At 41.3% G+C, this 27,625-nt stretch overlaps 3 protein-coding genes across 3 annotated transcripts; 2 read left to right on the forward strand and 1 right to left on the reverse strand.

The window, feature by feature from the left end:
- The first annotated feature begins 227 nt into the window (after positions 1 to 227).
- LOC133316750 (uncharacterized) lies at positions 228 to 21,653 on the forward strand. The gene is made up of 3 exons (XM_061518528.1): positions 228 to 392; positions 681 to 1,052; positions 21,627 to 21,653. Exons 1-3 carry the CDS (start codon positions 228 to 230, stop codon positions 21,651 to 21,653), a joined length of 564 nt encoding a protein of 187 aa, XP_061374512.1.
- A 368-nt stretch (positions 21,654 to 22,021) lies between these two features.
- LOC133316747 (putative glycine-rich cell wall structural protein 1) lies at positions 22,022 to 22,426 on the reverse strand. Its single transcript, XM_061518525.1, has 2 exons — positions 22,410 to 22,426; positions 22,022 to 22,319 (listed from the first exon to the last, which is right to left on the reverse strand). Exons 1-2 carry the CDS (start codon positions 22,424 to 22,426, stop codon positions 22,022 to 22,024), a joined length of 315 nt encoding a protein of 104 aa, XP_061374509.1.
- Positions 22,427 to 22,988: 562 nt separating this feature from the next.
- LOC133316749 (G-type lectin S-receptor-like serine/threonine-protein kinase RLK1) lies at positions 22,989 to 27,108 on the forward strand. Its single transcript, XM_061518527.1, has 3 exons — positions 22,989 to 23,196; positions 23,272 to 23,971; positions 24,628 to 27,108. The coding sequence occupies exons 1-3, from the start codon at positions 23,130 to 23,132 to the stop codon at positions 26,966 to 26,968; spliced, it is 3,108 nt and encodes a 1,035-aa protein (XP_061374511.1). The 5' UTR covers positions 22,989 to 23,129; the 3' UTR covers positions 26,969 to 27,108.
- Positions 27,109 to 27,625: the final 517 nt, after the last annotated feature.

Consider the following 27,625-nt stretch of genomic DNA (forward strand, 5'->3'; position numbering starts at 1 on the left):
GCACCATCACTTGTCTTGAGTTTTTCCATTTTAAAGTGACAAGAGAGGGTCAACCCGACCTAGTCCTGGATGCATTGGCTGAGATGCAGGTGGCTCTACAAGCCGACCAGGAAGCCATGAGAGTGGCAAACCAGGCTATGCTGGACACCGTCAGAGAGGCGAACATGAAAGCCACTGAGGATGTGCTGGAGGCAAACCGCCTGGCGAACATGACCATGATGAGGGTCATGTTGGAGGAGATGAGGACTGGTCCTGCTGGTGGCCAGCACCCTCCGCCACCACCTCCACCGCCACCACCCAGTCATCAGGACGATAGTCAGAGTCATATGGAGAGAGCCAGTCATCTTACTGGGAAGATGCAACCCTACTTTGAGCCTGCGGAGGATAGATATGTGATTGATCGCCGGCTGAATGCTTTCTGCAAGCATAAGCTTCCTTCCTTTGATGGATCCTATGATCCTATTGCTGCTGCTAGATGGCTTCAGGCCCTGGATAAGATATTCAGGGTGATGCAGTGCACTGATCCCCAGAAGCTGATGTTTGTCACTTACATGTTGGAGGGAGACGCTCATGAATGGTGGACGAACACCTCTCAAGTTTACGAGATGCAGGGTCATGTCATCACATAACCATTCTTTGAGGATTGCTTTATGGGTAGATATTTTCTCTATGATGCGCAGGAGCGAAAACAAGGAGAGTTTGACCGTTTGGTGCAAGACTCAATGATTGTGGATGAGTACTTGGCTAAGTTCAATGAACTGGTCAAATTTGAACATTTCCGTATTATTATGCCTACCCCGACATTTCTGGCTTCTAAGTTTCGTAGGGGACTTAATGAGGAAATAACTGATCGTATTGCTGGTGCTGCATCAAGAGATTTTGGTACATTGGTACAACAATGTAGGGACATTGAGGATGTTTGCATTGTGAGTAAGGCCAAGAGGGCCAAGGTAGCTGATGTTAAGGGAACCGGTAGTTCCACTTCCTGGAAAGATAGGAAGTTTGGTGGAAAAGGGAAAGGGAAGCAGTTGGCTGCTAGGCTGGCGCCTAGAGTAACACCCCGCATATATCCGGTAATGTTATCATACTATCGTATTAAGCTGCGCTTAATTAAAAATGCGGAATATATTTTTCTTTTCAATTATGAAGTCATTATCATTACCAACTTGCTTATTAATCAATTAATAAAACATCGCCTGTATGCAATTGCAATAAAACAACTAACTGAAATACCTCATTAATTAAAATAACATAAAGTATGTCTCTAGTCACGGAACTACAACACGTAGACCGGACCAACTAGCAGTTTATACAACTCAACTCAAAAGTACTAACAACATAGTGGCATGGACAACTCTCATGCTCTCCCAAATAAGGCAACAAAGCCCAACATAAGTCTCAACATCAACAACATAATAATAATGCGAAAAACATAAATAGCATCCAGTCTAGTCATGCTAGCAAATAAGCAGTAATATTATAATCAGCTAAGCTCTGGCCTCCTGCCGCCAGAGGCATCAGTCACCATACTACCTGACCCTGAAATAAGCATTCTCCAAACGTGGGGTGAGATCTCTAAACCAGAAATCTCAGTAAGACAAGGGGTCCTCAAGGATCTTCCACCCCAAGCTCACTTACATGTGCAATATAAGTTTAAAAGCAGTTTATCATCATCAGTTCTAAATCAGTGCAATGCAACAGATAATCATGTCATGTGTGTCAATACTAATCTACTGGCCAGAGAAATGCAGGATGTACGTCTACAACCCCACAATAAGTACAAGACGCCGCTTGTATCCACCCCGGATCACCGTATTGTATGACGCCACATACTCAGGCTTACCGTCAAGATGGAACAACACATGCATATTAAAAGCCATTAACACATAAAGCTCAACAACAATTCATATATATCAAAGCATGTAACACAGCATGCATATAACCATATCCCCATGGGACATGGTGGAACCACAACATGGCTAAACTGAGGACACGAAAGCTTACCTTGCAAGCTAACACCCAAAGCCAAGAGTCCACAGCTCAAAGTCCAAACACAGCAGATTCACAATCTATTATGGACCAACAATACATCAACAATCATACTCTACAAGTATACAACATAAAGACAACGCCTTTTCATTATGTTTTACTTCTTAAGGCTTCTCACCAAGCCGTAAGCCCTTAATCATATGATTCTGACTTACACTAATTAATTACAGAAGTTCAACTTCCTCAAACTAGGGTCCACAAACCCATAGATCAGTTCTGGATGAACAATACGCTACCGTTCCTCGCAAACCCAGAATATCCGAATATTCCACGGGGACATATCCGGATATGCAATATCCGGATATCTCACAAGCAATATCCGGATATCCAATATCCGGATATGACTCTGGCAATATCCGGATATCCAGATTCCCATATCCGGATATTCCACGGCAAATATCCGGATATTTCGCGACAGAATGCACTTTCTGCATTTCGCGAAGATATCCTTCCAATGTTCCATTTTTAACACTTCCAGAAGCTTAAACATGCATCTTAAGGTTCATGTATGTTCATATGACAATTGGTTACTTGTTTAATCCATTAAACGTACCAAGACATCAACTTTAACCCATTAAACTCATGAACAAGGTTGGTACAACTTACCAAAGTCCAAAACAGCCAACCAAAGGTGCTCTTGGAGCTCACAAGTCAACTTCAAGGTGCTGACACAAGGGAGCACGAAAATACTCCTCAAGCAAAGATCTTTCTTCACAAAGTTGGCTCCTTGGAGCTCCAACAACCAAGGAAGAAGCTCACACCCTCACACAAGGCCACTCAGCCCACAAACTAACTTCAAACAGCCCCTCAACTCAGAACCAAAGCTCTCTACATACTCACACAGGCCACTCACACAAGGCTCAAGTGTTTGGAGATGAAGAAACCCAGCAAAAGTAACACTTGATCCCCAAAATGGTGAAGAAAACTCAATGAAACAGTAGCAAGAACAGACCAGCCACTGAACTCACGTAGAGAAACTGAATGCCTAGGGTTTTGTGCCTTAACAAGCCTATTTATAGCCACTTAACCAATTAACACACAATATTAACTTTAATTGCTATACTTACCATTTTAATCCCAAACTTTGGATTCTTAACCTACTCGATTTTACAAGAATTATCATATTTTTCTTATAATTTTCGGAGCACCTTTCCGGTACGCGCTTTTCATAGCCAGTACCAGTTTCTGGCACCAGTTCTCATTATTTTGACTTGAAACTCGTTTTACAAGTCCTACATATTATTCTAGTATTTATCATGCACTTATTATAATTTTCCGGGATACTTTTTCGGTACGCATTTATACCGACTAGCAGAACTCGTAACTGCACTTTTCTTCCGAAAAGCGACTTTCAACATTCTTACTCACTTACTATAATTATTAGAGCCTCATAATAATTATTACGGTCAATTATGGAATTATTTCTTAATTTCACATAATTAATTAATTAATCTCCTTAATTAACGGTGCGGGTTCTTATATTCACCCCACCTTTTTAGGATTTTGTCCTCAAAATCAGAATATACCTGTCTCGGAAGTCGGGATACTGCCGGAGAAGCTCGTCCTCTCGCTCCCAGGTACACTCCTCAGGAGTCCTTCCTGACCATTACACTTTGACCATCGGAATGATCTTGCTCCTTAGCTGCTTCTCGCCACAATCGAGAACCTTGAGTGGTCCGACGAGAGTCTTTAAGTTCTCTCGAACCTCCACATCATTCGGTTGCACCTCATGCGAAGGATCCGCTACATACTTGCAAAGTTGAGACACGTGAAACACGTCGTGGATGTTGGCTAGGTTCGGAGGCAAGGCAAGCCGGTAGGCAACAGGTCCTACTCTACCAATAATCTAATAGGGCCCAATAAACCGCGGGCTCAGCTTCTTCACTCCGAGTGCCCGTCCAACACCGGTGACAGGTGAAAGTCTCACAAACACGAGCTCACCCTCACTGAACTCCAGTGGACGATGCTTGACATCGTAGTAACTCTTCTGGCGATTCTGCGCCTGCTTCAGCTTTTCCCTGATCATCTAGATCTGCAGGGTGGTATCTTGGACAAAGTCCAAGCCAAACCACTCATGATCCCCAACCTCAGACCAGCAGGTAGGTGTACGACACCTCCTACCATAGAGCGCCTCGTAGGGTGTCATGCCCAGGCTAGCATGGAAACTGTTGTTATACGAAAACTCCACCAATGGAAGGTACCTATCCAATGCCGAGCCCTGCTCCAACGTGCAAGCCCGCAACATGTCCTCCAAGGTCTGGATAGTCCGCTCAGTCTGTCCATCAGTCTGAGGGTGATAGGCTGTACTCAGTCTCAACTGAGTCCCAAAAGCTCCCTGCAGTGCCTCGCAGAACCGAGATGTGAATTTCGGGTCCCTATCACTGATGATACTCTCGGGCACCCCGTGAAGCCTCACGATCTCGCGAACATACAGTTTGGCCAACTGCTCAGTAGTGAAGCTCACCTTCACTGGAAGAAAATGGGCAGACTTCGTCAGTCTATCCACAATGACCCATATCGAGTCACAGCCAACCTGAGTCTTCGGCAAACCCACAACGAAGTCCATGGAAATGCTCTCCCATTTCCATTCCTGAATCTCAAGAGGTTGAAGTTTACCAGACGGCTTCTGATGTTCAATCTTCACCTTCTGGCAGATCAAACACTTGGACACATACACAGCTATGTCCTTCTTCATTCCTGGCCACCAGAAATTCCTCTTCAGGTCTTGGTACATCTTTGTAGCACCAGGGTGAATAGTAAACTATCCTTTATGGGCCTCCGCCAAAACCTCTTCGGTCAAAGAACCTCGAGGAATCACCACACGCTTCTGAAACAACAGAAGTCCATCCTCATTCCAAGACACACCGTCTTGGTTCTTCACGTAGTCGAGACACTCTCTCTGCACTTGCGCGTCTTGGATCTTCTCCATAAGCTCATTCATGACTCTCACAGTCTCCATCTCGAGAAGTGCACCCCCAAACAAGGTTGTAACCTTCAGATCTTGAAACTTCTCTATGAGGTCGAAGTCACCCATCGTCAAACTGGATAGACTCACGGATTTGCGACTCAAAGCATCAGCTACCACATTGACCTTGCCAGGATGGTACTTCAACTCAAAGTCATAGTCCTTCAGAAACTCCATCCATCTCCTCTGCCTCATGTTCAGCTCCTTCTGATCAAACAGATACTTCAAGCTCTTGTGGTCACTGAACACCGCAAATTGAATACTGAACAGGTAATGCCTCCAAATCTTGAAAGCAAACACAATCGCATCCAACTCCAAATCATGAGTCAGATAGTTCTCCTCATGAGGCTTCAACTGCCTCAAAGCAAAAGCAACAGCTCTACCAGACTGCATCAACACACAGCCCAGCCTCTTTCTAGAAGCATCACAGTAAAGCTCAATCCTCAGGATCAAGAAGGATCAACACAGGTGAAGTAGTCAATCTCTCCTTCAACTCCTGAAAGAAATCTTCACACTCGTGAGTCCACACAAATGGAGTCTCCTTTCGGGCAAGGTGAGTCAAAGGGAGAACCATCGTGAAGAAACCCTTGATGAACCTCTGATAGTAACCTGCCAAACCTAAGAAGCTCCTCCCCTCCGTAACTGTCTTGGGCCTCTCCCAATCCAACACGGCCTCAATCTTGTTGGGATCCACTGCAACTCCATCTGCTGAAATCACATGCCCCAGAAACTTGACTGATTTGAGCCAAAACTCACACTTAGAAGGTTTAGCATAAAGATTTTTCTCCTTCAGCACTTGCAGAACAATCCTCAGATGCTCTGCATGCTCCTCCTCAGTCTTGGAGTAAATAAGAATGTCATCAATAAAGACGATCACAAACTGATCCAGATACGGCTGGAAAATCCTATTCATGTAATCCATGAACACTGTCGGCGCATTGGTGAATCCAAACGGGATTACCAAATACTTAAAGTGACCGTATCTCGAACGAAATGTGGTCTAAGGGACATCCTCCGGCTTCACCCGAATCTGATGGTATCCGGACCAGAGATCAATCTTGGAATACACGCAAGCACCCCTGAGCTGATCCAACAGATCATCAATCCGAGGAAGGGGATACTTGTTCTTGATCGTCACCTTGTTCAACTGCCGGTAGTCGGTGCACAATCGCATTGTCCCGTCCTTCTTCTTCACAAAGATGACCGGTGCTCCCCAAGGAGACACACTCGGCCAGAGGAAGTCTTTCGCTGAAAGATCTTCAATATGCTTCTTAAGCTCAGCCAACTCCGGTGGCGACATCCGATATGGAGCTAATGAAATCGGCCCCACACCAAGCAACAAATCAATGGAGAACTCTATCTCCCGTTGTGGCGAAAACTCAGGAATCTCCTCAGGAAACACCTCGAGGAACTCCCCCACCACAGGAATGCCAGTGATATCCTCCTGTGTCCCACTCACCAAACCTCCCAACATGACATAACCAAATGCCCCTGCTCTCAAGGCCTTCCTAGCCTGCAGCAATGAAATATATGGCGAGGAACTAGCTGTGGAATCACACAGAGACATCACCACGCGCTTTGCACAACAGTCAATCAGTGTACAGTTTCTAGACAACCAATCCATGCCCAGAATAATCTCCAAGTTAGCCATCGGCAATCCTATTAGATCTACCGAGAACTCACGGCCATCCCACTGAAACGCTACATCGCGATGTACAGTGGTAGAATCACATATTTCTCCGGTGGCGGTAGTCACCCGCAACGGTGGAGAAAGCACGGACATGGGCAACTCAAGCCCCAAAGCAATCGGGGTAGCAACAAACGAATGCGTAGCCCTGGAGTCAAACAATGCATCAACATCAATACCACCAATAGACACAGTACCTCTAACAAGGTTCGGAGCGCGGTCCGACTTCTGCCTATCCAAGGTGTACACACGCCCAACAGAAGGTGGCACCGCAGGTGCCGAAGTAGAAGCCATCGGAACCATCTGCAAAGGAACTGCCTGAACAGCTGCAGCTCTCGCCGTCGACGACGGACAGTCTCTAGAGAAGTGGCCCTCCTTGCCACACTGGAAACAGATCAACTGACCCGAAGCACAACGACCATCATGCTCGTTTCCGCACCCCGCACATCTCGGAGAGGAAGGAGGCCTAGCAAAACTCCCCTGCTGCGAAGCAGTCCTCTTAAACTGACAGGGCGCCTGCCTAGTCGCCAACTGTTTACCCTTGCCCTTCCCAGCAAACTTCCTGTCCTTCCAAGAAGTAGGAGCAGGAGTGGAACTAACAGTCCCCTTGGTCTCGTCGACCTTGGCCTTGCTCGCTATGCAGACATCCTCAATGTCCTTACACTGTTGAACCAGTGTACCAAAATCCCTCAAAGCAGCTCCAGGAATATGCTCAGCAATCACCTCACTAAGTCCTCTGCGGAACTTAGCAGCCAGAAACATCGGAGTAGGAGGAACCATCCGGAAGTGCGCAAACTTCACAAGCTCATTAAACTTGGCCAGGTACTCATCAACAGACATCGAGCCCTGAACCAATCTATCAAATTCCCCCTGCTTCCTCTCCTGCGCATCGTAGGGAAAGTATCTGCCCAAGAAGCATTCCTCGAAGAATAGCCACGTCAAAACACGACCCTGCATCTCAAAAGCACGAGAGGTGTTCGTCCACCACTCATGGGCATCGCCCTCCAGCATGTAAGTCGAGAACATCAGCTTCTGTGGGTCTGTACACTGCATAACCCGGAATATATTGTCCAGCGATTCCAGCCATCTCGCCACAGCAATAGGATCCAAAGACCCTTCAAACATAGGTGGCTTATGCTTCCTGAAAGCATTCAGTCGACGATCAATCACGTCACGATCCTCAGCAGGCTCTATAATAGTCTCCATCGTCTCAGCGACATGAGCAGCACTGCCAATGTGACTCAGGCTCTCATCCTGAACACTAGGTGGAGGCGACAGCGACGGTGGCGGTGGAAACTGGCCTACAGCAGGACCAGCCCTCATGTCCTCCAACATGACTCTCATCATCGTCATGTTCGCCATTCTGTTCGCCTCGAGGACATCCTCAGTGGTCCTCCGGTTCGCTTCACGAACCTCCTCTGCGGCTATACGGTTCGCCTCGCGAACAACGTCCATCATTGTCGCGTTGGCCAATCTAGTGGCCTCCTGATCGGCTAACCTAGCCACCTGCATCTTAGCCAATGCAGTCAAAATAGGATCAGATTGATCCTCAGAAGTCTCTCGTGTTCTCCCGGACCTTACCATGACTCTGCACAAGTTACATAAATTATGAGTTGATTAGGCCCACACAATGTGATTACATATGCATTATCAAAATAAAATTCGACGGAGTAAACACACAAGACAGACGCAACCAAACATCCTAGCTATTGCAATACATACAGGCTTTTCCCTCGAACCATTGCTCTGATACCATAAATGTAACACCCCGTGTATATTCGGTAATGTTATCATACTATCATAATAAGTTGCGCTTAATTAAAAATGCGGAATATCTTTTTCTTTTCAATTATGAAGTCATTATCATTACCAACTTGCTTATTAATCAATTAATAAAACATCGCCTGTATGCAATTGCAATAAAACAGCTAACTGAAATACCTCATTAATTAAAATAACATAAAGTATGTCTCTAGTCACGGAACTACAACACGTAGACCGGACCAACTAGCAGTTTATACAACTCAACTCAAAAGTACTAACAACATAGTGGCATGGACAACTCTCATGCTCACCCAAATAAGGCAACAAAGCCCAACATAAGTCTCAACATCAACAACATAATAATAATGCGGAAAACATAAACAGCATCCAGTTCAGTCATACTACCAAATAAGCAGTAATATTATAATCAGCTAAGCTCTGGCCTCCTGCCGCCAGAGGCATCAGTCACCATACTACCTGACCCTGAAATAAGCATTCTCCAAACGTGGGGTGAGATCTCTAAACCAGAAATCTCAGTAAGACAACGGGTCCTCAAGGATCTTCCACCCCAAGCTCACTTACATGTGCAATATAATAAGTTTAAAAGCAGTTTATCATCATCAGTTCTAAATCAGTGCAATGCAGGAGATGATCATGTCATGTGTGTCAATACTAATCTATTGGCCAGAGAAATGCAGGATGTACGTCTACAACCCCACAATAAGTACAAGACGCCGCATGTATCCACCCCGGATCACCGTATTGTATGACGCCACATACTCAGGCTTACCGTCAAGATGGAACAACACATGCATATTAAAAGCCATTAACACATAAAGCTCAACAACAATTCATATATATCAAAGCATGTAACACAACATGCATATAAACATACCCCCATGGGATATGGTGGAACCACAACATGGCTAAACCGAGGACACGAAAGCTTACCTTGCAAGCTAACCCCCAAAGCCAAGAGTCCACAGCTCAAAGTCCAAACACAGCAGATTCACAATCTATTATGGACCAACAATACATCAACAATCATACTCTACAAGTATACAACATAAAGACAACGCCTTTTCATTACGTTTTACTTCTTAAGGCTTCTCACCAAGCCGTAAGCCCTTAATTATATGATTCTGACTTACACTAATTAATTACAGAAGTTCAACTTCCTCAAACTAGGGTCCACAAACTCATAGATCAGTTCTGGATGAACAGTACGCTACTGTTCCTCGCAAACCCAGAATATCTGAATATTCCACGGGGACATATCCGGATATGCAATATCTGGATATCTCACATGCAATATCCGGATATCCAATATCCGGATATGACTCTGGCAATATCCGGATATCAATATCCAGATATCCAGATTCCCATATCCGGATATTCCACGGCAAATATCCAGATATTTCGCGACAGAATGCACTTTCTGCATTTCGCGAAGATATCCTTCCAATGTTCCATTTTTAACACTTCCAGAAGCTTAAACATGCATCTTAAGGTTCATGTATGTTCATATATCAGTTGTTACTTGTTTAATCCATTAAACATACCAAGACATCAACTTTCACCAATTAAACTCATGAACAAGGTTGGTACAACTTACCAAAGTCCAAAACAGCCAACCAAAGGTGCTCTTGGAGCTCACAAGTCAGCTTCGAGGTGCTGACACAAGGGAGCACGAAAAATACTCCTTAAGCAAAGATCTTTCTTCACAAAGTTGGCTCCTTGGAGCTCCAACAACCAAGGAAGAAGCTCACACCCTCACACAAGGCCACTCAGCCCACAAACTGACTTCAAACAGCCCCTCAACTCAGAACCAAAGCTCTCTACACACTCACACAGGCCACTCACACAAGGCTCAAGTGTTTGGAGATGAAGAAACCCAACAAAAGTGACACTTGATCTCCAAAATGGTGAAGAAAACTCAATGAAACAGTAGCAAGAACAGACCAGCCACTCAACTCACGTAGAGAAACTGAATGCCTAGGGTTTTGTTTAACAAGCCTATTTATAGCCACTTAACCAATTAACACACAGTATTAACTTTAATTGCTATACTTACCATTTTAATCCCAAACTTTGGATTCTTAACCTACTCGATTTTAAAAGAATTATCATATTTTTCTTATCATTTTCGGAGTACCTTTCAGGTACGCGCTTTTCATAGCCAGTACCAGTTTCTGGCACAAGTTCTCATTATTTTGACTTGAAACTCGTTTTACAAGTCCTACATATTATTCTAGTAATTATCATGCACTTATTATAATTTTCTGGGATACTTTTTCGGTACGCATTTATACCGACTAGCAGAACCGGTATCTGCACTTTTCTTCCGAAAAGCGACTTTCAGCATTCTTACTCACTTACTATAATTATTAGAGCCTCGTAATAATTATTAGGGTCAATTATGAAATTATTTCCTAATTTCACATAATTAATTAATTAATCTCCTTAATTAACGGGGCGGGTTCTTACACCTAGCCAGTTCAAGAGGACTTCTATGCAGGGGAGCGCAGGTAGACCTCCTACTCCCAGGTGTATGGGATGTGGGAAATTTCATGTTGGGCCGTGTGCCACCGGGAAGGTCATTTGCTTTCACTGTGGCAAGGAGGGCCACTATGCTAGAGATTGTCCATCGTCTACTGCGAGAGCTGCCGCGGTTCAGGCGATTCTATTGCAGATGATTCTTACTGCACCTACAGCAGCACATGTTGTGCCACCTGCCACCGATTGTGTTTATACTTTGGATTGGCAGCAGTCGGACAGAGCTCCGAACCTTGTGAGAGGTACTGTTTTTATTGATGGTTCTACTGTCGATGTGTTATTTGATTCTGGGGCGACGCATTCTTTCATCGCGGCCCCGATTGTTGTGGGGCTTGAGTTGTCCATTTCTGTGCTTTCTCCACCATTGCGGGTGACTACCGCCACCGGAGAAAAGTGTGATACCTCCACTGTACATTGAGATGTCGTGTTTCAGTGGGGTGTCCGTGAGTTTTTGGTGGATCTGATAGGATTGCCGATGGCTAATTTTGAGATCATCCTTGGCATGGATTGGTTGTCCAAGAATTGTGTTATGATTGATTATTGTGCAAAGCGAGTGGTCATGTCTCCATGTGATTCCACGGCCAGTTCCTCGCCTTATATTTCAGTGCTGCAGGCTACGAGAGCCTTAAGAGCAGGGGCATTTGGATATGTCATGTTGGGAGGTTTGGTGAGTGGGACACAGGAGGATATCACTTGCATTCCTGTGGTGGGGGAATTCCTTGAGGTGTTTTCTGAGGAGATTCCTGAGTTTCTGCCACAGAGAAAGATAGAGTTCTCCATTGATTTGTTGCCTGGTGTGGGGCCTATTTCATTAGCTCCATATCGGATGTCTCCACCAGAGTTGGCAGAGCTGAAGAAGCATGTTGAGGATCTTTCGGCGAAAGACTTCATCTGACCGATTATGTCTCCATGGGGACCACCGGTTAATTTTGTTAAGAAGAAAGATAGGACTATGAGATTGTGCACCGATTACAGGTAGCTGAATAAGGTGACAATCAAGAACAAGTATCCCCTCCCTCGTATTAATGATCTGTTGGATCAACTCAGGGGTGCTTGTGTCTACTCGAAGATTGATCTCCGGTTCGGATACCATCAGATTCGGGTCAAGCCGGAGGATGTCCCTAAGACTGTGTTTCGTTCGCGATATGATCACTATGAGTATTTGCTGATTCCGTTTGGACTCACCAATGCGCCCACAGTGTTCATAGATTACATGAACTGTATTTTTCAGCCGTATTTGGATCAGTTTGTGATCGTATTTATTGATGATATCTTGATATACTCCAAGACGGAGGAGGAGCATGCGGAGCACTTGAGAATCGTGTTGCAGGTGCTGAAGGAGAATAAGCTTTATGCTAAGCCTTCGAAGTGTGAGTTCTGGCTCGAGTCAGTGAAGTTCCTTGGGCATGTGATTTCTGCTGAGGGAGTTGCAGTGGATCCCAACAAGATTGAGGCTGTGTTGAATTGGGAAAGGCCCAAAACGGTTACAGAAGTGAGGAGCTTCTTGGGTTTGGCTGGGTACTATAGGAGGTTCATTGAGGGATTCTCCAAGATGGTGTTGCCATTGACTCGCCTTACCCGGAAGGAGACTCCATTTGTTTGGACTCACGAGTGTGAGGAGTGCTTTCAGGAGTTGAAGGAGAGACTGACCACTACACCTGTGTTGGTCCTTCCTGATCCTGCTGAGCAGATTGAGCTGTATTATGATGCCTCCGGAAAAGGGCTGGGCTGTGTACTGATGCAGACGGGCAGAGTGATTGCATACGCTTCAAGGCAGTTGAAGTCTCATGAGGAGAACTACCCGACTTATGATATGGAGTTGACGGCGATTGTCTTTGCTTTCAAGATTTAGAGGCATTATCTGTTTGGCATGAGGTTTGTCGTGTTCAGTGACTATAAGAGTCTTAAGTACTTGTTTGATCAGAAGGAGTTGAACATGAGAAAAAGGAGATGGATGGAATTTCTGAAGGACTACGACTTTAAATTGAAGTACCATCCTAGCAAGGCCAATGTGGTAGCTGATGCTTTGAGTAGAAAACTTGTAGAGTCTATCCAGTTTGACGATGGGTGACTATGATGTGATTGAGAGTGACCTCTTTGTCTGGGGTGCACTTCTCGATATGGAGACTGTGAGATTCGAAAATGAGCTTATGGAAAGGATTAAAGAGGCGCAAGTGCAAAGAGAGAGCCTGGATTATGTGAAGAACCAAGACAGTGTGTCTTGGAATGAGGACAGATTGCTTATGTTCCAGAAGAGGATTGTAATTCCTCGAGGTCCATTGACTGAGGAGGTGATGACAGAGGCTCATAAGGGCCAATTCACTGTCCACCCTGGTGCTACAAAGATGTATCAGGATTTATAGAGAAATTTTTGGTGGCCGGGCATGAAGAAAGACATAGCGGTCTATGTGTCCAAATGTTTCATTTGTCAGAAAGTGAAGATTGAACACCAGAAACCGTCTGGTAAGCTTCAACCTCTTGAGATACCACAGTGGAAATGGGAGAGCATTTCCACGGACGTCATGGTGGGTTTGCCTAAGACTCAGGCTAGTTGTGACTCTATTTGGGTCATTATGGACGGATTGACTAAGTCTGCCCATTTTCTTCCGGTAAAGGTGAGCTTCACTACTGAGCAGTTGGCCAGACTGTATGTTCGTGAGATCGTGAGGCTTCACAGAGTGCCCTAGAGTATCATCAGTGATAAGGACCCAAAGTTCACATCTCGGTTCCGGGAGGCGCTGCAGGGAGCTTTTGGGACTCAGTTGAGATTGAGTACAACCTATCACCCTCAAACTGATGGATAGACTGAGTGGACCATCCAGACATTGGAGGACATGTTGAGGGCTTGCACTTTGGAGCAGGGTTCAGCATGGGATATGTACCTACCATTGGTTGAATTTTCATACAATAATAGTTTTCATGATATCCTGGACATGGCACCCTACGAGGCGTTGTATGGTCTGTTGGTCCGAGGTTGGAGACAAGGAGCTATTTGGCTTGGACTTTGTCCAAGAGACCATCCAGTAGATCCAGATGATCAGAGAAAATCTGAAGCAGGCGCAGAATTTCCAGAAGAGTTACTATGATGTCAAGCATCGACCACTGGAGTTCAGTGAGGGTGAGCACGTGTTTATGAGACTATCACCTATCACCGGTGTTGGTCGGGCCCTCGGAGTGAGGAAGCTTAGCCCGTGATTCATTGGGCCATACCAGATTCTTGGTAGGGTAAGGCTTGTTGCCTACCGGCTTACATTGCCTCCGAACTTGACCAATATCCACGACGTATTTCACGTGTCTCAGCTTCGGAGATATATAGCAGACCCTTCGCACGTGGTGCAACCTGATGATGTGGAGGTTCAGAGAACTTAAAGACTCTCGTCGGATCACTCAAGATTCTCGATCGTGGCTAGAAGAAGCTAAGGAGCAAGATCATTTCGCTGGTCAAAGTGCAATGGACAGGAAGGACTCCTGAGGAGCGTACGTGGGATCGAGAGGACGAGCTTATCCAGCAATACCCTGAGTTTCGGGACATGTATGTTTATAATTTTGCGGACAAAATTCTTAAAAGGTGGGGTGAATGTAAGAACCCGCACCGTTAAATTAGAAATTTAATTAATTTAAGAGTAAATACCCTTTTCGGTCTTCAGCAAATTTTACGATGCCCGCTTTAGTCCCTAGCAAATAAAAAGGCTATTCGTGGTCTCTAAGAAATTCAAAGTGGATCCATTTTAGTCCTTTTGAGAGACTAATATGGATCTTTTTTGAATTTTTGAGGACCACGATGTCAACTAAATGAGTCCATTTTGAATTTCTTAGGGACCACGAATAGCCTTTTTATTTGCTTGGGACTAAAGCATGTATCGTGAAATTTGCTGAGGACCAAAAATGGTATTTACTCTTAATTTAATTATGAGTTTAGAGATAAATTATATAGTTGACCTTGAATAATTAAGAGAGAGCTTAAATAATTATAGTAATTGATTATTAATGTTGAAAGTCATTTTTCTGACGAAAAGTGCAGATATTGGTTATGCTTCACGGTATAAATGCGTACTGATGAAGTATCCCGAAAAATTATGAAAATTATGAAAAGTATGTATATATCACTAGAATAATATCTAGGACTAGTATGTCAAGTTTGGAGACAAAATAATGAGAACTGGCGTCAGGACTGATACTGGCTACGTAAAAGCGCCTACCGGCAAATACTGCGAAAAATAAAATAAAAATATGATAAATCCTAGAAAAATGGCTAGGTTCAAAATCCAAAATTTAAGATTAAAATGTTAAGTGTAGCTATTAGTGCTAATACAATGTGGTTAATTTTAAACTGCCTATAAATACCCTTTTACACAGAACCCTAGGCTGATCCTTCAGCCTTTCTACGTGGGTATTTAGCTGCTGCTTATGCTCTCCTACTTGCCACCTTCCTCCTTCAAGAAAAATCCACCATTTCTCTTTGATTCTTCCTCTTCAACCTTGTGAGCACTTGAGAGTGTGAGTTGTGAGGGAGAGAGGTACCTTCTTGCTGAATAAGAGCTGCTGGTTGGGAAGGTTTAGGGGCTAAATCCATTGTTGAGGGTGTGTGAACCTTTTTGCTTGGCATTTGTGGTGCCAAGTAGCCATCTTTTGTGCAAAGAACCAAGTTTTGATCACCATTTTCGTAGCTTTGTAAAGTCAGACTTGTGGAGCTGCAGTGAGAGCTCCAAGAGCACTTGTGCTTACTGTTTTGAGCTTGAGTGATATGCATCATCACTTGTCTTGAGTTTTTCCATGTTAAATTTGAAGTTTTGACATGTTTAATGAGATGATTAAGTAACTAGCATGTGTACTGGCCAAAATATGTCTAAAAATGGATTCTTGAATGTATAGTTGTGTTAAAAACGCAACCTTGGAAGGATATCTTCGTGAAAATGCAGAACTGCATTCTGTCACGAAATATCCAGATATGGGGTTGGAGATATCCGAATATGGATATCCAGATATGACATCCAGATATGGATATCTGAATATGACATCCGGATGTGGATATTCGGATATGAATATCCGGATATGGCCCCGACAAATATCCGGATATTCTGGGAATTTCGAGATGGTCACTGTTCTGTTCTGACAAAATGGTACTATGGGTTTATGGACCCTAGATTGGTGACTTGAACCTCTGTAAAATCACTTAGATTAAGGGCTTTGGGCTTTGGGAGAAGCCTAATGGCATGAAACGATAAAGAGAACGTTGTCATTATGTCATGAACTCTTACATTATAAATATTGATATTTGGGCTTTGGGAGAAGCCTAATGGCATGTTAAATTTGAAGTTTTGACATGTTTAATGAGATGATTAAGTAACTAGCATGTGTACTGGCCTAAATATGTCTAAAAATGGATTCTTGAACGTATAGTTGTGTTAAAAACGCAACCTTGGAAGGATATCTTCGTGAAAATGCAGAACTGCATTCTGTCATGAAATATCCAGATATGGGGTTGGAGATATCCGAATATGGATATCCAGATATGACATCCAGATATGGATATCTGAATATGACATCCGGATGTGGATATTCAAATATGACATCCGGATATGGATATCCGGATATGAATATCCGGATATGGCCCCGACAAATATCCGGATATTCTGGGAATTTCGAGATGGTCACTGTTCTGTTCTGACAAAATGGTACTATGGGTTTATGGACCCTAGATTGGTGACTTGAACCTCTGTAAAATCACTTAGATTAAGGGCTTTGGGCTTTGGGAGAAGCCTAATGGCATGAAACGATAAAGAGAACGTTGTCATTATGTCATGAACTCTTACATTATAAATATTGATATGATTGCTGGTCTAAACAGATTGTGATTGTGCTGTTTGTGGACCTTGAGCTAGTGTGGACTTTGGCTTGGATTGATTGCTTAAGAGGTAAGCTTTCGTGTCCTCGGTTTTGCCATTGTTGGTTCCATCATACCTCATGGAGGGATGTTTTATATGCATGATGTGTTTTCATGTATTGCTATTTGAAATGCTATTGAGTTGTTAAGTGCAAGTGCCTTATGATATGTATGTGTTGTTCCACCTAAACGGTAAGCCTAAGTATGTAGCGTCATACAAGATGGTGATTCTGTGGGTGGGTATAACGTCTTGCACTGATTGTAGGTTGTAGACGTATGTAATTCCTGCATGTTCTCTGGCCAGTAGGATTTTGACACACATGACATGATTATATGCTGCATTGCACTGATTTTGGAACTCATATTATTATACTGCTTTTGAACTTAAATTGCACGTGTAAGTGAGCTTGGGGTGGAGAGATCCTTGAGGACACCTTGTCTTATTGAGATTTCTTTTTAGAGATCTCACCCCACGTTTGGGGCATATTTTCAGGTTCAAGTATCTCAGGGGTTGAGACCTCGGGCGGCAAGAGGCCGGAGCTGAGCTGACTGATCTATGCTTGATGATTTAGTTATCTTATATGATCATGTTTGATTCTTCTACTATGACTATTGTATTTGAGACTTGATGATTGTGCTGTTTATTTGGTGAGCATGAGGATTGTCCATGCCACGTTGACTTGACTATGTTTATTTAGATTTGAGTTGTATAATCTATCAGGATATTGCCCGGTCTACGTGTTGTAGCTCCGTGACTAGAAACACATTTATATATAAGGTATTTCAGTTAGTTGTTTATTTGCAATTTACATACAGACAATATTTTATAAAGGATTAAGTAATCAACTCGGTTAATAATAATGACGTTATAATTGAAAAGAAAAAGTTAGCTTCCGTATTTAGTTGAGTTGCGCTTAATATCGTATCGTGATAACAATCCAGGTATACACGGGGTGTTACAGGTCTAATCTTCTCTGATATAATCTGAGATAAGTTAAAGAATTTCACGTACCTCACATGCTACTAGCGCTAGTTTCGAGCTAATAGCGTGGGAGTTTTGTTCAGCATACAGCAGGCTCACGCTCCTAGCGTGGTTCCCGCCCTGTCAGGTTGGCATGATTGGCTGGCGTTGCGAGCGCCAATTCCACGCTAGTAGCGTGGTGATTCTGTCTTGAAAGTTGCTTCTGGTGCTGACAGCGCCATACCCGCGCCAGTAGCGCGGGGCTTCAGCATGGTGCTGTCAATTGGGCTTCTTTCTTGTCTTTTTTCCTACAAAATATAATAAAATCAGTGACAAGATATTTGATTTGGATTTATCAATTTAATAACAATTCTAGCCCTTTTTATCCAAGATTGATCAAGATTCTTTCTCTTTTTGGCTTAAAATCATATATATGCTGGAGGCATATCAATGATGATGATGTGATGATGACAATGATGGCATCAGGTGGAATCCTGCTAGGGGCACCTGTTTACGATGCTTGTTGTCACCATTCAAGCGTGATCAGAGACGTTGCACGGGTTACCATCGACGAGGGTGAAGGCGTTGATTTGTTATTATTGTAAAAGTTATCATTCTTTGATGTATATCGTAGGGCTGTGGATAATTGTTTATATTTATGCAGTTTTATTTTTATCATTGAGTTTCTTATGGATTGCAATGATTTAATATTTATGCACATAGTCTTATGTTACACTATTTTGTCAGCTATAATTGATTTTGATGGAAAAACAATAAAAATAACATTCATTATTAACAATCTTTTTCAACATTTAATAACAATATAGGATGGAAATGCTTTGCAAACGTTTTCGATAAGCAATCATTGTTGGGTAGGGTGGTGCGAAGGATAGTGACGTCTATTATGGTTAGCAACCTTACAATAATCACATCTCGTACGAGTAGTCTACCCTTCTACGAGTCCATTTCATTATGTATACTTGTACTTCTTGGCCTTCCTTTTCGACGTCTTATTGACACATCTGGTATGATCGTTGGTGATTCGCTGGCTGGTATGAAATTCTCATTACCAATTGGGTACCATTGACCAGAATAGACCTGACATTGAAACGAGGCACTATATGCAGGACCAATGTACTGCATGGGATCGTGGTTTGTGGAAGTGCATGATGTAATGACATGACTACACGGGTACCTAAAAGCAGTGAACTCTCCACATTGACATGTCTGATCAGGTAATGAAATCGACCATTTCTTGCCGCCGTGGTGAGTTCGTTGATTGTACGACTCTTGAACTTCAAATCTTGTCTTTTTCTTGTCGTAAGATGTTACCCAATGTGTTGCAGCTTTTTATTGATTCTCCACATATGCACGCTAGAGTACTTTGGAGAATCGATTACCTCTCCCCATCTCCTCACAGGCCTCCTAGCTATGTGTCAAAAAGTATTTATTTAGTCTAGCGTATATGATTCGCACCAAAGACGTGATAGGTAGGTTTCTGACGCCTTTAAGGATCTTGTTAACATACTCTGATAGATTTGTGGTCATGTGGCCAAACCTTCTTCCCTCTACATTATAAGCGATGCTCCAATTCTCTTTGGGGATGCGATCAATCCATGCAGCGATCTGGAGGCTTGGGTGTAAATAACACTGAATTTGTTGTACCCCATAGCAAATTTGCCACATGTCAGACACTCGTAGTTTGCTGATCCCCGCAGCAAATTTGTAGGAAGCTGCCAAGTGTCATTTTTGGTCCTAATTTGTTGTACCCTACATCAAACTTGTGATTTTCTTACACGTGGCATGCTTGGCAGGGCATCTAGTTCGCTGTGTCCAGTAGTGAACTTCTCTGTGGCTGTCACGTGTCCTGAAAATGCTCAAAGCAGACTGACTTTTTGACCTCCTAGTTCGCTGCTTCCAATAGTCCTGAAAATACATCACCTGCTATAGCGAGCTTGTACACGTGGCACTACAGAAAATTTTACTATTCGCGTGGCAGTTAGGTAAATTTTTTGATAAACAATAGCATTACAGTCACTGTTCCAAAAACATATACCTAACATTTAGGGTTATGTTCCTAAAATTAAAATCCCCGGCCTGCGAATCTATTAAAAATATCATCAGGTCTGAATGATTCCCCTGTTTGGCTTCGTTATTACTTCATAGAGTAAATATTCTTTTTGGTCCTCAGTAAATTTCACGATGCCCGCTTTAGTCCTTAGCAAATAAAAAGGCTATTCGTGGTCCCTAAGAAATTTAAAATGGACCCATTTAGTTGAAATCGTGGTCCCTCACAAATTCAAAAAATACTCACATTAGTCCCTGAAAAAGACTAAAATGGATCCACTTTGAATTTCTTAGAGACCACGAATAGCCTTTTTATTTGCTATGGACTAAAGCGGGCATCATAAAATTTGCCATTGACCGAAAATGATATTTACTCTACTTCATAATTATATCTTTTTTTCTTTATATAAGGTTCGAAATTAAATTTCCTGCCTAATTTTCTCTAGTCAAATTCAAAGTTGCTTATATCAACAAGGATTATGAGGCTGTCACCACAATTTCCGCGAAGCCAAAGCTGAACATAGTTTCCATTCTCCTTCATCTACACGGTCCTACTGGATTTTCCTTAGTCACTTTTCAAAGTGTTTCTTTTTTTGGTTGACTGACTCAAGTTTTTCTAAAAGCATTGTAGTTCAGCGGAGCTTTTTTTTTATTATTATTAATTTTTTTTACTACCCCTAAATTTATAGTGCTTAACAAAATGGGAATTTTTAACAGCTTTACAAATAATTTACCAAGTTGGATATATAACTTATATAAATATAAATAATCAATATTAACCACTTAAATATACAACAATTACATGTAGTAAAAAATCATTATGCATACTCGTCTAAAATAACTCATTCACAACGCCATTATTCAATCACATATCTCACACGAATTGTGAAGGAGCAATAGTGGTGGAGGTGGAGATGGAGGTTGTGAGGTGAATGATAGTGTATGAGTTGAGGAAAGAGATGATAAGTGAGAGTATGTAATTGGTAAAGTGATAAGGGTGATTCTAACCCAAATGCGGTAAAGTGATAAGGGTGATTCTAACCCAAATACTAAGTGAATACCCTTCAATAATTTTTATATTAATCTCTAACGTAATTTCTTATGTAAGTATTTTTTAGGTTAGAAGCGTGAATGTTGCACGTGTCTATTTTTTTTTGTTATTCTTTTTGCTAACTTAATTCTACTAGAAAGTAGAGATAATAAAGATCAAACTCGTGACTCTGTGATCACCTTAACTCTTTTTGAATAAACTAGGAGGAATATCTATATCATAGTAGAGCTATTTTTTTTTTTTTTTTTGTATTCAGAGGATCTTAAACTCAATATATTATTTAAGTAGAATTAAGTACATATTACTTGAACCAATTTTCTTTAATACAATGATAAGCAACTATTTTTAAAAATTTAAACATTTAAGTAAAGGTATCAATAATATTTATATTTATAAAATAAGGTTCCGGAGACGCGGAAGATATCATAAAATAGTAGACGCGGGAGATACATGTTGACATAATATGAGCACTTTAGTGAGGAGCATAGGAGAAATTAAATAATACACGTTGTAACCATAAATACATAAAAAAATCTATGAGTTGGGTGGTTTATAGCCAAACAATCATACTATGTACATCATCTTCGAGGACGGCATTTTGGACTTTCAATCCCAAAGTAATTGTGATCTGACCTGTGACAGGCAATTTCTACTAGGAGCTCCATCTAATAGCCTCGCTACTTAAAGCATCGTGTAAGCACACATGATAACGCACGCTGGACCGGTTATGGGTGTGCATGATAAATTTTTTTGGAATTAATTTTTTTTTGTTAATTTCTATTTCTAAAAATAGAAATAGATAGAAAATTTGTTTGCTAAAATCGCTTTATTTTTTTATTCTCGAAATGAATCCGTTTAATTTTTCTGCTGGGAATAAAAAAAAGAATCAGAGAATTTCTGTTTTTTTTTGGACACAAAATGAGAAATACTTATGTCTCTCAATCACTCTCCATCTCTACTATTATCACCATCACCACCACCATCCCGACACGACCACTGCCATCATCGTCGTCGCCGCTGTCATACCACTAGTTCTGTCAGCACCCCCACCTCATCACGATGCCACCGCCACCATCACTACCACCTCCACCCATCATTACCTCCATGCCACCGTCACCACCACCGTAACTATCACTACTACCACCACCACTATCATCGTTACCACCACCATAACTACCATCACCACCACTATCATCGTCACCACCACTACTCATCATTACCTCCATGCCACCGTCACTATCACTATAATTACTACCACCACCATCACCATTACCACCACTATCATCGTCACCAACACTTTCACCACCACGAAAACCATCTATCGATTCACTTAACCTGCGCCTTTATTCGAATTCTCTATTAAAGAACACATAATTGAATCACCATTTTTTCATATAGCTTTTTTCGTATATTTACACCAAATACAATAGATGAATAGTCATTCCATGAAAAATCATAAAATATTCTTTGCATAAGATAATTAATTATCTATCTTATGCAACATAAAATAATTATTTTCCTTGTTCAATAACCAAATTTTTTTTCTTTAAACTAGTGCAAAAACTGAATTATTTTTTCAAATCTGGTTTGGTTCTCTAACCAAATCACTTTTTCATTACTGATTCAATTTGGATAAAAAATGGAATCGAATAAAATGATATCCACGTGTGAATAGTCACTGTAATACAACATCGTTTTAGGGTAAAAATTATAATATTTTTATAATTTTAATTTATTTCAATGTTATAATAATTATTATATTTATAATTTTTTAAAATTTCAATACCAAAATAACGTGATTTTAAAAATAAATACAAATAATGAATATATTCCGATTTCTAAAATATGAATACTTTTTCCAAAGAGAACCGAACCAAAATGTAAACACCCCTAGTTGCGGTCAACTGGTCAACTTGGGCTCCAAAGAGAAAAGCTTATAAAAATCAATTCTTTTACATAAGCTCATAATTTATAATTTCTTGATAGAAGAAAAAGAAGAACAACACCACCATGGATATCTCATGGCTGGTTTTCCCCAGCTTCTTCTTCGTCTTTCTCTCCTTTTACAATTCCATTCCACATATTTGACAACCAACCCACCTTTTTTTTTTTTTTTCTTCTTCTTAAATATACATTAGCTTCCATATGGGTCAACCATTACCAACATCATTATTTTCATTTTTATTATTAACACTTCATCTATCATTACAAGGTAATCTACAAAATGAATGGTTCATATAATTATCATTATCTCATGTACAAAATGATTAATACCATTCATTTTCAGGGGTCATTTCAACAACATTCACTCTAGTTAACCAATGTAACTACACTGTGTGGCCAGCATCAACCGGTAGAAACTTAACCATAGCAGCCACAGGCTTCGTTTTGAAAACTGGTGAATCTTTCAATGTCACCGTACCCACTTCATGGAGCGGCCGTTTCTGGGGTCGAACTCTCTGCACCACTGACTCAACCGGAAAATTCTCCTGCCTCACCGGCGATTGCGGCTCCGGCAAGGTCACGTGCGACGGCAACAGGGGAGGCTCGCCGCCTGCCACGCTGGCCGAGTTTACGGTAAACAGCCCCGGTGGCCTTGATTTCTTTGACGTAAGCTTGGTAGACGGTTACAACGTACCCATGCTGTTGGTTCCACACGGTGGTTCTAACGGCAGCTGCAACAGCACGGGTTGTCCGGCGGATCTGAACGCCGTGTGTCCGACGGAGCTCAAGGTCACTGGCGGGGAGGAGAAGAAGCAAGTTGTGGCATGTCAGGGTCCTTGTGCTGCGTTCAATTTGCAGTATTTTTGTTGTGCTGGGAATCGTAATAGTCGAGATACATGCGAGCCAAGTGTTTATTCTCAGATATTCAAAACGGCATGCCCACAGGCTTATAGTTATCCTTATGATGATGATAGGACAAGCATGTTTACTTGTTCATCTTCTGCAGATTATAATATCATCTTTTGTCCCTCTACTAACACCAGGTTAGATATACTTCCTCTATTAGCGTGATCGATCTCATTCATTTATAGATAATCATTGGTGATAGAGAAAAAAAAAAAAAAAAAAACATTAGAATAGGGAATGAAGAAACAATAATTGTTAATTTGTCTGTGAATAACATAGATGTCCCACATGATTGACACGAGAGGATTAGCTCTGAAATCCTGAGTTAAAATGTTCAAATGAGAATTATATGGTCTAGTCAATTCAACCAAAGGGCAAAGGGAAAATTCCGATGTACATGCAGGGTAGGTTTGAGAATAAATTATACGCAATCTTACCTTCACATTTTGCAAAAAGACCTCTTTCAGATTCGAATAGGTGATATTTTAGTCATAAGGAACGCCCCTTCAAGGCTCGCCCTCTCAATTCAACCATTATGTAATTTTTTGTAATTTTTTTGGAATAACTATGCAGCATTAACCACTAAATCACAATGGTGTATGTTTTTTAACTGAAACTGATGGTCATGAATTCTAAAAGAACAATTAATATTGTTCCACATTTTATGAAAGTTATCATGGGTTTTATATTAAGTTTTATAAGTAATTTTACTATTTTGAGCTTGAAAAACAGTTAAAAGGGTACTTTCTTCCCTCTAAAAGGTTAGTAAAAACTATTATTTTCTATAATGTAGCCTCAGATTGCTGGATCAAGGTGTAAGTGTTGGTGCCTCACTTACTGCTGGCAATGGGACAACTCGGTGGCTTTCTCCTTCAGGCGAATTTGCGTTTGGATTTCACCAACTTCCTAATAATGAGCTTTTCCTGCTGGCTATATGGTATGACAAAATACCCGACAAGACCATTATTTGGTATGCAAATGGTGACAACCCTGCTCCTATAGGATCAAGGTTGGAACTAAATGACTCTCGTGGACTAGTGCTAAGTAGCCCTCAAGGTACAGAGCTATGGAGATCAGATTTCACATCAGGTACAATTTCCAGTGGTCTAATGAATGATACTGGGAATTTTCTGCTTCAGGACAAAAAATTTGTGACATTATGGGACAGTTTTAGTCATCCTTCTGACACATTGATGCCTAGTCAAGAAATGGAGTTAAATGGAAATCTTTCTTCACGGCAAGGGGAGTTCAATTTCTCACGTGGAAGGTTCAAACTTCATCTACAAGAAGATGGGAATCTTGTGCTCAACCTTATGAATTTGCCGAGTAACTATAGTTACGAGCCTTACTACAACACTGGCACTGCTGATGCTAAGAATAGTACAAATGTTGGCTTGCGTTTGATATTTGACAAATCAGGTTTGTTATACATACTGAAAAAAAGTGGGGAGATGTTTAGTATCTTCAAGCCAAATGAGAGTGTCTCAACTGATAGCTTTTACTACAGAGCAATGATCAATTATGATGGTGTTGTCACCGTAGCATATTACCCCAAAGATCCAAAAAATGGACAAAGCTGGGTCATTGCACAGACTATACCAGAAAACATTTGTAATTCTACATTCACAGATGGTGAAGGTGTTTGCGGGTTTAATAGCATCTGCATCCTCAAAGATGACCAAAGGCCAAACTGTACTTGCCCAGAAGGATACTCTCTAATTGATTCAAATAACATGTATGGTGGATGCATACCAAATTTCCAAGTTATTTGTCAAGCAGGTGGGTATAGGGGTTCACAGGATGATCTATACATAATGAAGGACTTACCAAACACTGATTGGCCTAAATCTGATTATGAAATACTTAGTCCTTCTAGTCTACAAGAATGCACAAAATCTTGTTTGCAAGATTGCTTATGTGTGTTGGTTACTTTTAGTGGAAGTTCTTGCCGGAAGAAGAAGCTCCCACTTTCGTTTGGGAGAAAAGATCAGGGAGTAAACGGAACTTCTGTCATGAAATTGATGAAAAATGATGATACTCTCGCCCCTTTCCCAAACCCAAATGGGAAGAAAGATCATGATACTTTGATCATTGTGATATCAGTTCTATTGGGAAGCTCTGTGTTTGTCATTTTAACATTGGTTGGTGCAATATGTTTCGGTTTCTCCTACGACCGCAAGAAGATCAAAAGTAGTAGAACCAACAATACTGTTGTTGACAGGAATTTGCGCAATTTTACCTTCAAGGAACTTGCAGAAGCAACAAGCAACTTCGGAGAAGAACTGGGAAGGGGATCCTTTAGCATTGTCTACAAAGGAACAATAGATATGACTGGTGTGGCTGTTAAGAAATTAGACAAGTTGTTGAAAGACAACGATAAGGAATTTCAGACTGAAGTGAATGTGATAGGCCAAACCCATCATAGGAACCTAGTTCGTCTGCTTGGATATTGCAATGAGGAAGAACACCGGATTCTGGTTTATGAGTTGATGAGCAATGGCACTTTAGCAAGCTTCCTTTTCACTAATTTGAAACCAAATTGGAACCAAAGAGTAGACATTGCCCTTGGGGTTGCAAGAGGGCTTGTTTACTTGCATGAGGAATGTTGCACCCAGATCATCCATTGTGACATAAAGCCACAAAATGTACTTCTAGATGATCAGTACAATGCCAGAATTTCAGATTTTGGGTTAGCAAAGCTATTGTTGATTAATCAAAGCCACACTGAAACCGGAATTAGAGGAACAAAAGGGTATGTTGCACCAGATTGGTTCAGGAGTGGACCTATCACTGCTAAGGTTGATACTTATAGTTTTGGTGTGCTATTACTAGAGATCATTTGCTGTAGGAAAAATGTAGAAAAGGAGTTTGTTAGTGAAGAAAAGGGGATTTTAACTGATTGGGCATATGATTGCTACAGGACTAAAAGTCTAAACATTCTTCTAGAAAACGATTGTGATGCTGTCAATGACATGAAGATTTTGGACAGGTTTGTCATGATTGCTATTTGGTGCATTCAAGAAGATCCCTCTCTTAGGCCAACAATGAAGAAGGTTTTGCTGATGCTAGAAGGAATTGTTGAAGTTGCAATTCCCCCAAGTCCCTACCTTTATGGTTCTGTTAGTTGCAATTGAAAATAGTTTCCTTTGTACGTTTTCTTTTCCTTGGTATAGCTGCTCGTTTAGTTTTTCTTCAAATTGATTTTTCATGTTACTTAAATAGATATTGAGAGCAATTATTAATAATGAGATGTTGATTAAATTGTACTTACATAATAAATAGGAGCAACGTTTAGCTTTCAGTACAGCTTCAAAGTCTAAGTCTTTCATATTATAAACATAATATATAGTCTGTTGATCAAATCAAACAACTATTACCACGCCAATTGTTTGAAAGAATTCAGAATAAAATACTAAGGCTAGACCAATCTACCTATCTAAAAATTCTATCCATAATGGATTCATGCCAGTTGCCACCTTCTCTTATGAAGGGTTTAATATTACTCATGCCTGAAAGACAAATATTAACATTTACTGACAAAGCACAATATTCATGGAGTAAATAAACAAGCACATAGAAAGGTGAGATACAGCGGAATGTGTTAAAATATAGTAGTTTTTTATTTTATTTTATTTTAATCTATCATTTTTAAATCTTTAAGAACAAGTCATCCAAACGTGTTACACAAAGACTCTAGCATGGTGCTAACGGGATAACCAATTAGTGTCGTTGGCACTAACAATCATTAGTTTAAGTGGTAAGGAACTTGTTGTCCTTTAAATTTCTAATTG

The sequence above is a fragment of the Gastrolobium bilobum genome, unplaced genomic scaffold (assembly GCF_033153095.1).
Source record: "Gastrolobium bilobum isolate Gb01-03AN ecotype WA unplaced genomic scaffold, APGP_CSIRO_Gbil_v1 utg89775, whole genome shotgun sequence".
In the NCBI taxonomy this organism is placed as follows: Eukaryota; Viridiplantae; Streptophyta; class Magnoliopsida; order Fabales; family Fabaceae; genus Gastrolobium; species Gastrolobium bilobum.

What these genes read in the sequence shown, in the direction of transcription:
- LOC133316750 (XM_061518528.1), top strand. Translation starts at nt 228, where the DNA reads ATGTTGGAGGAGATGAGGACTGGTCCTGCTGGTGGCCAGCACCCTCCG. An exon ending in AGCCTGCGGAGGATAGATAT is followed by an intron (nt 393 to 680) that starts GTGATTGATCGC and finishes TATGATGCGCAG; the next exon opens with GAGCGAAAACAAGGAGAGTT. An exon ending in CTGCTAGGCTGGCGCCTAGA is followed by an intron (nt 1,053 to 21,626) that starts GTAACACCCCGC and finishes GACCTGTGACAG; the next exon opens with GCAATTTCTACTAGGAGCTC.
- LOC133316749 (XM_061518527.1), top strand. Translation starts at nt 23,130, where the DNA reads ATGGGTCAACCATTACCAACATCATTATTTTCATTTTTATTATTAACA. An exon ending in ACTTCATCTATCATTACAAG is followed by an intron (nt 23,197 to 23,271) that starts GTAATCTACAAA and finishes ATTCATTTTCAG; the next exon opens with GGGTCATTTCAACAACATTC. An exon ending in TGTCCCTCTACTAACACCAG is followed by an intron (nt 23,972 to 24,627) that starts GTTAGATATACT and finishes TCTATAATGTAG; the next exon opens with CCTCAGATTGCTGGATCAAG.